Genomic DNA, 13,809 nt, shown 5'->3' on the forward strand with positions numbered 1-13,809 from the left:
TTAGGAGAGGGACCTTAGACCAATTTTCCCTAAATAATATCACATAATTTATTAATACACTAATATATATATTAATTAATACATGTAACATTATTTCACTTCCAGATATCTAATCTTATGAAAAAACAAACACAGGATACATATCCAATCCAGTCAAATAGTCCGGGAGATTCACAGTCCCAAGACTCAAGTCCAATGGATTCCAATCCCCCCTTTATCCAGTCCGTCTAATCAAACGCACCCGTGTATATATTAATATATAAATTAATATTATGATATTATTATTGATCACATTTATTGTATAAATTATAAATATTTAAAATCATAAAAATAATATCACATAATTTATTAATACATTAATATATATATTAATTAATACATGTAACATTATTTCACTGCCTCGACCGATCTCACTCCTCCGTCCAAAGATGACATTCATATCTCTCTCTCTCTCTCTCTCTCTCTCTCTCTCTAAGCACTCCACGGAATATACTTTTCCATAGAGTTTTTGACTAGTAAATTGAATAAAGAAAATACACCAGACAACCTCCTATAAGTTTGAATAAGAATTTTCCATGAATTACAGACACAGAAGAAGAAGTGAAGAAGAGATCATTTTGATTCAGTCCTTGTGTGGTTGCCTATAACGCCATGAAAGATCGTCGAAAACGTGCCCTACTTCTACCCTGGAAGAACAAGTTCTTTCTCTGCCTACTCCTTGTCTTCTTCGCTTTCACTTTCTCCACTCCTCTCTTCTTCTTCAGAGGTAATAATTATTCACCATCCAATCATCCTCCACTTCTTTTTCTTCTATTTATTTGTTTCATTTTATTTCTCTTACGCTTGTTTAGTTAGAGGATTCAAAAAGGATTTGAAAATGAGAAGAAAATTGTAAATAAAATATATTTATATTTTACTTAATTTTTACATTTTTTTTTTTCTTTTTCCTTTCCAATCTCTAAATTAAACAGAGAGCTAATTGTTTAATTTTTTTAATTCTCTCTAATCTCATCCTTATTTCGAAATTCTCAGCTTGTGTTAAATAATTATAATTGAAAATTAATCATTGCTTTTTTCTTTTTCTCTTCAAATTCGAACAGAAACTTTTCGTCCAAGACTGGTCTCGTCATGGCGGACTCCGGCGATAGAAGTCATCTCCGGCGAGTCTCCGGCAATCTCTGTACGAGAAACGGTTATGTTTCCAGACGAGTCTCTGATTTTCCTAAAATACCCTCAGTCAACCCCTTTATTCACCAAAGATGACATCACTTGTGTTTACTTCTCGCCCAACTCCTTCGAACCTCTGCTAACGTTCCCTCCAGTGTCCGTCGACGCTGAATATGAATATCTCGACATTCAGATCGTACGGTGTCCGCTTCAGCCACGTGGCCTCACAACCACCGTTGCCGTGAAATCTAGCGGTCCCCTCCCTGTTGGGCCCACTCACCGTTGGGACTCGCTGGCATACGAAGCTGTGATCGACCGCGACAACACTACCATTGTTTTTGTGAAAGGACTCAATCTACGGGGTGGACGAGTGGCGGACCCATCAAGATTCAAGTGCGTGTACGGCTGGGATTTCACCAATCCTAAGCTTTTACTACGATCAGATGCCTTATCGGTCGCCCAAGAGATCGTACGGTGCAAAACTCCTTTGATTATATTGAGCGGCTCACACAGAATTAATGGTTCTGCTAAGGTTTCAGTTAGGGTGCTTGGTAAACACACATTCAGCTCAGTGGCTCGGCCCGATCGTCGAATTGGGCCCAACCCACCTGCTCGGAAGCAACACCAAATGTGTGTCTGTACCATGCTGCGCAATCAAGCCAGGTTCTTGCAGGAATGGGTCACCTACCATGCCCGGATTGGGGTTCAAAATTGGTTCATTTATGACAATAATAGTGACGATGATATTATTAATTTGATTGAGTCATTAAATAATGACAATTTCAATATTACCCGGCATTTGTGGCCATGGGTCAAGACCCAAGAGGCTGGGTTTGCCCATTGTGCACTACGGGCTAGGGAGTCATGTGAGTGGGTTGGATTTGTTGATGTCGATGAGTTCTTGCACTTGCCATCAAACTTGTCATTACATGATATTCTTAGGAATCAATCTAGTGAGGTAGCTGAATTACGAGTCTTGTGCCATAGTTTTGGCCCATCGGGCCTCAAACAGGTCCCAGTAAAAGGAGTGACAGTAGGGTACACGTGTCGGATGGCAGCTTCAGAGAGGCACAAAAGTATAGTGAAGCCTGAAGCACTAAATTCCACACTAGTCAATTTGGTGCACCATTTTCACTTGGCGAGTGGTTTTAAATATGTAAATATCGATAGAAATGTGATGGTAATTAATCACTATAAGTATCAAGTGTGGGAAGTGTTCAAAGAGAAGTTTCATAGGAGGGTGGCTACTTATGTGACTGATTGGCAAAAAGAGAAAAATGAAGGATCTAAGGATCGAGCTCCAGGCTTGGGAACTAGAGCAATTGAACCAGCAAATTGGTCTAGTCGATTTTGTGAGGTTGTCGACACCGGGCTAAGGGATCGAGTGGTAGATATGTTTAGTGACCCTCAAACTCGAAAGTTACCGTGGCAAAACCATGAAGCAAATACAATTTAGATTGAACAGAACAAAGAAGAGAAAAGTGGGGGACTTTTTTTTTTATTTTATTTTATTTTTGTGTGCCCACCTTGTTTGATGTTGTAATACAATGTATAGAGACAAATGAATTGGTTGATCATTCTTTTGTAAATCATTTCCTTTGGAGATATGTTTAAAAAACACAAGAAATAAACGCCTGTAATGGTGCGTCATATTATTAATGTCTTGACACACACATGGTTACAACAACCATTTGAATATTTTATGTTTCTCAAGAGTTACCGACTACATTTTTTGTTTTTATCCTGGTAGGATATTCCAAGTGGGCTGTCCAGGTCAACAATTCAAAAGCAGCCAACTTAGCTTGGCAACTTTCTTGGTTGGGTCCTTGTCATGGTTACCTCAAAGTTGACTCGATCTCGGAACGACGTCAGGTGTTAGCTGCCGGGGCCTGTTTGGATTTCTCCCACTAGTTTGTTAATTATTTTGTAGTAAAATGCTAAAACTAAATTTTGGAAGAAAAATTACTTATAAATAATTTTTTTTATAAAAAAATTAATTTAAATGATGTGACATTGACATTTTTAAAATTATTGATCAAAATAATAAATATTTTGATTTGAATTGAAAAAATAACAACAAAAAAAAAAAACTATAAAAAGTTTTTCTTATCTTTAATTTTAAAAATCTTAACTTCAACTTTAACCTTAATTACTGTCGGCCAGTCGCCATCTCCTGCACCGACCTTCTCTCCTAACCAACCCAACTATTTTTCCACATTCTTCTGTTGCTGTCACTTCTTATCCTACCTTCTTTTACCACCTCAGTCATTTCTATAATCCACAATCACCTCAATTATCCATGACTGTACGACCTTTTTCTTGCCAGCCAGCAGTAGTTAGGATTAGAGAAAGAGATGGGCTAGATTCGGTGCGAGAGAGAGAGATGGGCTGGATTGGGTGCAAGAGAAAGAGATTTGCGATAGGAGGGTTGTTGAGGAGGATTTGCAGTAGTGGAGGGTTGTTGAGATAGATGAAGATTCACGATAGCAAAGGGTTCGGAACGATGGTGCGATTCGCAGAGGGCAGCTTTTGGAGTTTGCAACGGAGAAAGGTTCAAAATAAAAAAATATATATATATATATATACATATATATTTAGAAGTAAGGGCAAAGGGGGCAAAGGCCACGTGGCAAAGGGGTGAGGGGGTGACCCCCAAAGGGGGTCTCAGACATTATTTTATATTTTATCTAACAAAAATGATTTAGACCTCTAAAAGAAGAGCTCTAATAGAGCATTAATTTGTCTTTTTCTTCCCTCTTTTTTGTCTTTTACTTCACTGTTTTTTTTTTTTATATTAGTTGACAGCTCATTAGAGCTGTCCTTTTGCAGCTTTAATTAGAGCTCCGGAGCATGACCCTTTATCTAATCATCAACCAATCATATCATTTATATATCAATGAATTTAAAAAATAAATCTAAAAAGTAAGTTTATATATCGGGTGTGTTTGGTTTGTATTTGTAGAGTAGTTTTTGAGATAAAAAGTACGAAAATTTGTTCAATTTGCCATTTTTCAGAAATGATTTTGGAAAATTGTTTAAGGGAGAGAGTTTTAAAAAAAGTGATTGATTTGATGTGTATAAGAGAGAGAGTGATTTTAGAAAATAGGTATCCAAACAAAATTTTGAGATTTTTTTTAAAAAAATTTATTTGGTTTGATTACACTTGAAAATTTGTTTGTAGAGAATTTTTTCCAAATTTTTTTTTGAAAAACAAACCAAACAAAAGTAATTATTTTGAGTCATGCTAAGGATTTCAAAAAATTTATCAATTATTTTACCAAACACTAGGCTTGGCACTCATGTGAGTCTCACACCCAGACAAGTATTTGATAAAAAAAATTAATAATTTTTTTAAAATCTCTAACATTTTTTAATTATTTTTTCCATTTTTATATACATCCCTTTTAAAAAAAAAAAAGTTAATTTTCAAAACAGGCTTCCTAAATAAGATTTACCAGCAAATTTCTGTATAAAAAGTAAAAAATAAATAAAATCAAAATAAAATGCTTCTCCACAAAAACGACGTCGTTTTGAGTACAGAACAACATAAAAATGGCCAAAACGACGTCGTTTTGGCCATTTGAGCCACTTTTGAGCCACAAAATTTGAGTTACGAGACATTTTCCTAATACTAATCTCCAAAAACATAATCAACTTATTTGATTTGGTTTTTGAAGATTTTATTTTTTAGAAGATTAAAATTTTTTGTTTTCCGTATTTTATTGTTTTCATCTGATTTTTTTTAATATTTTAAGTAATTTTTTAATTTTTAGATACACCTTAACATAAATACAGTCAAAAAGTATAATATTTGTGAAAAAAAAATTTAAAAGTTCACTAAATACCAAAAATATAAAAAAAAAATATGAAAATTCAGTATATTTTTCATATTCTTGTATATTTATTGATTTTTTTATAAATATTTTATTTTTTAGATACATCTAAGTAAGTTGCATCTAAAAAAAATTACTTAAAATTTAAAAAATATTCACAAAAAACATAAATAAAATAAAAAATTCAATTTTAAAAAAATTAAATTCATAAAATTGAAACAAAGCATAGTGAATTTTTTTAATTGCATATTTTTACAAACAAAAAAACAAAAAAAAAAAATCATAGTCCTCTGTCTATCCATCGAGCTTACTCTAATTTTATTTTATTTTTAAAATTCCTCCCCATTCGTCATTCGTTCCGCTCACTCACCATAGACATAATAGAGTATATCCAAATCCAAGAAACCCAAAACAGAAGTCGAAAATGGAGAGAAGCTTTCGATCAGCAAGTATCGGGGGTGTTGAAGGGTCGCTCGATAGAGATTTCAAACACAAGAAGCACTTCCATTTGCAGTATAACACTCCACCCTCCACTTCAACGAGGTACTCAACACTCCACTCTACTTTTGATCTGTATTCATATCTATGTATGTATGTATGTATGTACTAGCATCTGGGCAAACGCAATGCCTGTTCATATTATGAGTGTATCAATTACATAGCTTCTATGATGCATTGTTCCCAACACCTTCAATGCATGGAAAAATTCTCACAATCTCTTGTTAACCCTACTACATCCCATTACAATTTTTAACCAAGAAATGTAAGTAACAAATATATTCTATGATACATTTTTGCAAACACCTTAAATGCACACTCCATTGCACCCACATCCCGTAGAATTTTTAGTATAATAAATCAATAAAGACTCGGAACTTTGCATGGATTATCAATCCAATGCGAAGAATTAATAAATATATGTTGAAGAAAAGAATGTTCATTTTCTGTAACCCAAGACTGAAAAAATTTTAAAAAATAAATAAATAAATAGGGAACCAAAATATTGTAAGATTGTTATTCAATGGTGATCAAGTAACTGTTGTGGGTGTATCTCGTATTCTACCCGGTTTGTGCTTATATTTGTTAGTGACTTCCAAAAGAGTTCACAAACACACGACTGGGATGCAATTGAGAGCACAACATATAATGGGTAAAAGTGTATGGTACTATTCTGCGCTATCATAAAAAAGAGCAACTCTACACCACACCTTGTGTATTTTTTTACGTTATACCTGTCTAATGCCTTCATTAGGGGTTCTTAAATAAACTGCACAAAAGTTTTAGGTTCAGGAGATGTGTTTGGTCCTTTTGGATTTATGTTTCTATTAGGTCTGAGGAAAGTAGGTTACTGACATGAGATGTGGGGTTTTTTAATCAGTTACTGAATTATATTTCAAATTCACACATTTGCCCTTTAGTAATTGAACTCGAAAACACCTGCTGCTTGAATCTTCTCAAGATGTTTTGGGCATTCATGAGAATTCGTATCGTGGCACAACTTAAGCTTAACCAATTCAAAGTGCTTGCATATTATAATAATGTGTATATATAGATATAGATATAGATATATATATATGTGTGTGTGTGTGTGTGTGTGAAATAGATGCACATTCAGTAAGTTTTTAGTTGATATTGAGTGTTCCATCAAACATTGGCTTTGAGTCGTCATCCAATTTCAGCAGCCGCGTGTGTTCTTGACCTTGATAAAGATGAAACATCAAGAGAAGGTATTGAGTTTCTGCGTTTGAGATGTGACTTGAGAGAAATTTGTTTTGTTGGGTGCTTGATTTCTTGAATTTACTTTGGATTACTTACTTTGGCTTAATAATGGACAGAGAGCAAGAAGAAGAAGAGGAAGATTGAATCGGTGTCTACTGGGGATGACCGGAAGAAAAAAGGTGAGCGTGGATTGACTGCTTGGGATACTGGTGCTTCTTGCTCAAGCTCTAATCTTCCATGTATGGATCGACCTAGGGAAGAGCTTTCTTGTGCAGTAAAACTGTTCCAACTTCCAAGTTCCAACCGTTCTTTGTGTTACAATTTGCAACTTCTATTAAACAAACAAAAACTCTGTTTCCTTTAATTCCAATTGAATCTGATTCATTTCACAGATTTGTTTGGAGATTTGCTTCGAACCTAGTACCACTTCCTGTGGACTCCGGTAAATCTAAGATTACAATTTGTTTTGGCAATCTAAGACAAATGATCAATTGATTCTCATTACTTACCTTCAATTTTGTAGCTTTTGTGAGAAATGTTTGCGTTCTGTGGCTGAAAAATGTGGGAGACGATGCCCCCGGTGTAGGCAGCTAATCAGGTAACCTATTAATTTTAAGGAAAATCACCTGATCCAAGCGCAATTGTATGGGGTGTTTGGGAGGAGTAGATTGGATACAGACCTAACTTTTGGGATAATTATATTATGGTAATTAAGTTTTTGTTTGTTTCTATTTTCAGCAATGGAAGATGTTGCACTGTGAATACAGCCCTTTGGAATACTGTACAGATTCTGTTTCCACAAGAAGTTGAGGCAAGGAGGGCAGCTGAAGCACCAAAAACTCGAGGGAATCACTACAATTTGAGGAACCAGAGCATTCAAACAGTAAATAGTCCGGGGGCAGAGTGTCAAAGCGTGAGAAGAGTGAGTTATCATGAAGTAATTAACTGAAGCATGAGGAGTAGAAGAAGGGTGCCAAGCATAGAGGAAGATGCTGCCTTGGCTCGAAGGTTGCGGAGGGAAGAGTACATGGAGGCTTTTCTTAGTAGGGGATCTGGTGAGCAATATAGAAGCTCCCTTTCCTTAGCAACCCAAACTCGTTTTAGGGCTATGGCTGTAGGAAAAATGGTTTGGAAATCATTAATAGGTGATTGAGAAATTGACTCCAAAGTGCACCATTTGAGTATGGGTTTAAGACGAAATTTATTTAATTTAAAATTTGATTTTATTTAGATATATTTGTTAATTTTTTGAGTCAAAATTAAACAGAATTTGATTCAGAATTCGAATTCTTTTGAAAGAACATTCATGTCTTTTTTGGTTGCACATTTTTATGAAAAAGAGGTGACTCTTTTGAAAAGTCATCATGACTATTCGAAGAGCCACCAATTCATCTATATAAACAAGTTCCCATTGCATTCATTTAAAAAAAAAAAAAAAATTCATCTTGTGTTTCTTTTCTTCTACACTCTATCTTTTTTGTAAGATAATTCTGCACAGTAAGGTTCGTCAGACTTGCCATGGTAGTGCTACTTCTGCAAGGTTCGATCGTTGTATCCTGAGAGACGAATGTCCAATAAAAACTTGTGAGCACCCTAGCGAGGGACAAATTTGTCTTAAAGACAGAGTATCACACACTCGACTTGATCTTTTTGTACTTATTCGATTTAAGAAATAAATTCTGTGAGTAATTTATTTTTATTTGTTTGATTTGGTTTCAACTTATTTATTTTCCGCAGAAGATTGTTCCAACAATCTTAAGACAAATTCGGTGTTCTATTTTATTTGTTAGATATTATATTTCTGTGTTTATGTTCAACCGTTTCTATTTTGTTTAATTGTGCTTATAATTTATTTGCCCGAATCTGTAGAAATCAAAATTTAATTGTTGTCGATAGAAACAATTACGTTTATGTAGTGGCCGTAAATCCTTTTGTTTGTTTCTCATATATGAACACTAGTTTTCTTTATTGTGTTTTTAATGGTGATGTGGTGATTAAAGAAATGGTGTTTACTACCATATTTTTTGGGTAATAGTATTCCTGATTAATTATGATTTTGCATAATTTTAGTAGATTATCGGAATAAATTATGCTAATAGCTACTTAGATTATTAGTTGTATTCAGTTAAATATAGAAATTTGTATTCTTTATTTTTGTTGAACCGATGTTTCCTCTCAGTCTGGAATTTTTATTTGAATCTGTGTTTGAGTCAGATTTTATTTCTTATTATATTGTTATTACAGTATTGTTTGTGTTCTATTCGAATACATAATATTATTCTGTAATTTTTTATTCTACTATATTCTGAATTATCTATTGTGTACTATTTTGATACAGAAAATTTTTGTTTATTAATTTTTCTGTATCTGTATTCAAGTCAGATACTATAATTAAACACAATCGAGTTTAATTTTGAAACTGTTTAAAACAATTGGTGGACATATTAGAGTCTTCTTTACTTTTATTGTAAACTGTTAGGGTTTGGTTTAACAAAAAAAAAATTCCTGGAAATTGCATTTTTGTTTAAGCCGTATTCGTACTTGTTTGGTTACGAGATGGTCGTGCTACAGGCCTCGAATATTGAGGCGCGAATTTACTTTGAATTTGTTTAATTGGTCGTCCAGTTAGTCGTGCGGCAAAGAGGCTAACAGCCGCGGTCAACAAGGTGGCAACCACGGTAGACAAGTGCTTCACCCGGTCATCCGGGTGGTCGTTTGATCGATCAACCGGTGACTACAAATTCACGTCATTCGTGCCTAAAGTTCTCAAGGCCTAAAGCATATACCTTTGTTTAAGTCGTATTCGTACTTGTTTGGTTAGAGCATCTCCAATGGTTGTTGCTATAATATCATTGATATTGCTATAATTTGGCAATGAATAGTGCTATTTTGTCAAATTATAGCAATGGTGCTCCAATAGTCACTTGTTATTTTGACAATTCTCAACCAACTTCCCCTTCAAATTTGTAGGTATTGTTTGGATATAGGTTTTTATGTGATTTTATTTTTGTTTATTTTTTGTCTTTTGTGACCTTTTTTTTAACTATTTGTAAAAAAAAATTATATATTTATATTATTCCCGACTAGACAAATATAAAAAATTTAAAAAAATTGAAAAATTAGAAAAAAAAATTAAAATATAATTCACCCCACCAAAAAATTTATTTATTTTTTTGAAAAATTATATATTTATATTATTTCCTCCAATTCTGTTTTTTCAACTGAATTTGGAGCCACAAATCTGTTCATATTTGCTGATGTGGCATATTTGACAGTTGTTATTCTACTTGGCAAATTTGAGAACAGAAATGGCATATGCCATCTTTGGCAACTAGAATATCATGCCATTGGAGACCCACTTTTTGTCACTATTGTCAAATTATAGCTTTGACAAGCATTTTGAGAGCTCCAATAAAGATGCTCTTACAAGATGGAAAACTTTGACCCACTTTCTTTGGATACATGCAGCAGTATAACATGCATCCTTTGTATCTTGCTCTAATTACTTGTATGGTGATGTTATAAATATATATTCATGTGAGCTATATGTGTTTTGGTTTCGCTTTTGTGTATGGAATTTAAATAGAGTTTTATACAAAAGTTTGTGAACTTTTAATTAAAATATGGTGGTGATTATGATATTCCTGTAATTGTCAATGGATCTCCTGTGGGGTATTATTTCGAAAAGTATATTTCATTTGTAAATAACATTTTTGTTTAATTGTGATAGTAGTATTAACAATTGTTAACACTAGAAAAATTTAAACATGATGATTTAAATAGTGGTGTCATTCTATTTAATTGGAAGTAGATTAAGGAATCTTTTGTGTTGACTATTATTTTGTTAATAATCAATTGAAAATTATTTTAAAGTAACTTTGAGATTTGTGAAATAAATTGTTATCTATCATTATTTTACTTGTGTAGTAGAATTTGTTTAACCATAAACCATAATATTAATATGGGAGTTTATCTCTTGAATTAGAAGAGATAATTCAATTTACTTTTGTCACACATATTTTTGTAACAATGGCACTCGTTCGTAAATGAGTCATGTTGTTTGTACTAATTTATGTATTATCACAAATGTGGGGAAGAGAAGTAGAATTGCCTGCTAATCATGATTCATGACAAGTTACATTCTGATTTATATTAGAATTGGGTATCACAAATTCTGATTATCACAAATTCTGATTCATGACAATGGCACTCGTAAGTGATGAATGTTATATTCTGATTTATATTAGAATTGTGGGGGTATATTGATATTTTTGTATGGTAATATCAAAATAAGAAATTTAATTTTTCTTAGAGTACTTAAAATGTAGGGGTGCTTGGAAAATTTTACCAAAGTAACGGTTCCGATAGTAAGTTCACAAAGAATCTTAATTCTTTCTATAGGACAAAGTTGGAGTAGAAACAAAATTGATTTCATTAACTTCTAAAGAACACCTCTATGTTTATTATTTAAATTTTAAATATGAGAGTGACATAGAGTAATGGTAAGTCTCAATGTAATCAGAGATTTAATACCATAGGACATTTGCTCTTAGTTATAAATATTGTCTAAAGATAATATAGTGGATCCACTAACTACTCAATGATATATAACTGAGAAGGTCAAACAAAAAATAGCGGCTACTAAACAAAAAGTTTGACCAAAGAGCAAATGAGAGAAAGTTCATCGAGAGGAATGTGATTAAAGTCTATTAATTCCGAGTCGCTATAATGGCAACCTAACCTAACTAACTAGAGATATTCTGTGTGAATTCTATTGTCTTGACTTACATAAACGGCTGAACAGTTCAAGGCATCACATCCACTAATTAACTAGTAAGTCTGATAATCTTTCACTAAGAAAGGTTCAAAGTCAAAAACTACCTATCCTCATTCATAATATTTCCAATTGAATTCTCTTTGAGTCTGCATAGAGTCTTGCATACTTTTCCGTCATTTCATTCATGTGGGGGATTGTTAGAAAAATAGTTTGGAAACCATTAATAAGTGAATGAGAAATTGACTCCAAAGTGCACCATTTGAGTATGGGTTTAAGACGAAATTTATTTAATTTAAAATTTGATTTTATTTAGATAAATTCGTTAATTTTTTAAGTCAAAATTAAATAGGATTTGATTCAAAATTCGAATTCTTGTAAAAGAGCAATCATTTCTTTTCTGGTTGCACATTTTTATGGAAAAAATGTGACTCTTTTGAAAAGTCACCATGATTATTCGAAAAGCCACCAATTCATCTATATAAACAAGCCCCCATTGCATTCATTTAAAAAAAAATTCATCTTGTGTTTCTTTTCTTCTGCACTCTGTCTTTTCTGTAAAAGAATTCTGCACAATAAAGTTCGCCAGACTTGCCGTGGTAGTGCTACTTCTGCAAGGCTTGATCGTTGTATCCTGGGAGACGAACGTCCAATAAAAACTTGTGAGCACCGTAGCGAGGGACGAATTTGTCTTAAAGAAATTATGTCCAACACAAGCCTCGATCAAATTGTTTTTCATTTCCAGATTTTTACAATCTGTTTATAAGTTTTCTACTTCTCTATAAGTATTTTTGGTTCTCGGTATATGGTTTGGTTTGTTCTAATCCAAACAATTTAGGTTATATTTAACTTATATTTTTTTATACAATATTTGGTGGAATTATTACATGTTACAACTGTACACATAAGATTTATTCCTACAATGGCATCTAGGGGCTTTAACAGTTGGATTGGAGGCCGGTCAACATCGAGAGTCTAGCTTTGTCATTTCATGCTTCGAAATCTTGAAAAGGATAATATTTTCATTCTTGAGCTTTGTCATTTGTGGATATTGTTAACTGGATAATGTTCATAAGCTTACAATAATTTCCTTTTCATGATTTTGTGCCTCTCTTTTTGTAATTGATTTTGTTGTTACTTTTATAGACGCTGGTTCTGATCAGCTGAATTCAAAGAATGTATCTGAGGGTTCATTTTTTATATTTTTTCTCAAGAGAATGGGGGCGGGTCTAGTAGCTGGCAAAGCTGAGATGGCTCGAAGTACAATTTAAGGTCCGGCAAAGCTGAAAATGTTGCAGCAAGTAATTTGCTTTTAAACAGAGTGGACAGTTTGAGATTTTGATCCACTTGCAAAATCTTATCAAAGTCCATTTAAAATATGGGTATTAGTGATTTTGTCAAAACAGGCTATCAAAGTCCATTTAAAATGTGGGTATTATTTTGACAAAAGAGGCTATAGCACATTTGAGACTCCCACGAAAGAGAACTCCTACGACTCCCACTGATGTATTAATTATTGATGTGTTTGAATTTTTTTTTCTATCTCGACATGAATGGTCCATATTATTTTAGAGATTATAGGAGTATATTTTGTGTAGATATCATTATTGTACGAAAGAAATGCCACTACCCAACAGAAGTCAATCCTAATACATGTAGGTTGGAAACTGAGAGGTTTTGAGAGGTTAAGGGATCAATGACAGAGATTGATTTATTCTCTAGCAAGGGTCTTTTTTTAAGTTATTTGTTTCTTCTCTATTATGGGGTTCTTTTTTATATTATGTAGCATTATTGGTGTTAAGCATATAGAAACAGACAGACTTGATCTTGTGAATAAAATATAAGTCTCTCTAACACTTTTGCTTTACCAATCATCTTTTAAATGTGAGTTATTATCTAAAGGGTTCATATTATTTTATATCAAATCCCAACCACCACACCGAGTATAAGATGGGACACACCTACCTATGCGAGTATGGGATCCTACATTATGACTACCATTGGGTCAATGTGATTCTTCCCTATATAATGTAGTGATTGTTTGTATCAGACTCGTAAGTTTGTGTTGTTAAACTCTCTTAATAATTGATGATTGATCAATTTATATAATTGTCTGGATGTCTTGATAAAAAAATAAACGAAGTTAATCTTAGTTGTGCATCACATTCAACAAGGTGGACCTGAAGGCCAAACTTACATCAGCTTGCCTTCTTTATACTCAAACTCATTGTTGCGTCTGCTAATTTATAACTTGTTTGGGAAGAGAATAGTTCACTAAAAAATAAAATAGACTAAAATAATTAATAAAATAAAATA

General features: G+C 33.2%; 1 protein-coding gene across 1 annotated transcript; it reads left to right on the plus strand.

Annotated features, from left to right (window-relative positions):
• Window positions 1-502: 502 nt before the first annotated feature.
• Window positions 503-8,017, plus strand: LOC114260722 (glycosyltransferase family 92 protein RCOM_0530710-like). The gene is made up of 7 exons (XM_082922250.1): window positions 503-766; window positions 1,101-2,615; window positions 6,663-6,727; window positions 6,836-6,898; window positions 7,112-7,161; window positions 7,243-7,317; window positions 7,458-8,017. The coding sequence occupies exons 1-7, from the start codon at window positions 652-654 to the stop codon at window positions 7,666-7,668; spliced, it is 2,094 nt and encodes a 697-aa protein (XP_082778376.1). The 5' UTR covers window positions 503-651; the 3' UTR covers window positions 7,669-8,017.
• Window positions 8,018-13,809: the final 5,792 nt, after the last annotated feature.

Source organism: Camellia sinensis, chromosome 1 (assembly GCF_055761805.1).
Source record: "Camellia sinensis isolate YWXY chromosome 1, ASM5576180v1, whole genome shotgun sequence".
Lineage (NCBI taxonomy): Eukaryota > Viridiplantae > Streptophyta > Magnoliopsida > Ericales > Theaceae > Camellia > Camellia sinensis.

Excerpts from the sequence above, each read along its gene's own strand:
- LOC114260722 (XM_082922250.1), top strand. The coding sequence starts at position 652 with ATGAAAGATCGTCGAAAACGTGCCCTACTTCTACCCTGGAAGAACAAG. Across the intron at positions 6,899-7,111 it reads GGATGACCGGAAGAAAAAAG|ATTTGTTTGGAGATTTGCTT; the intron begins GTGAGCGTGGAT and ends TTCATTTCACAG. Across the intron at positions 7,318-7,457 it reads CGGTGTAGGCAGCTAATCAG|CAATGGAAGATGTTGCACTG; the intron begins GTAACCTATTAA and ends TTCTATTTTCAG.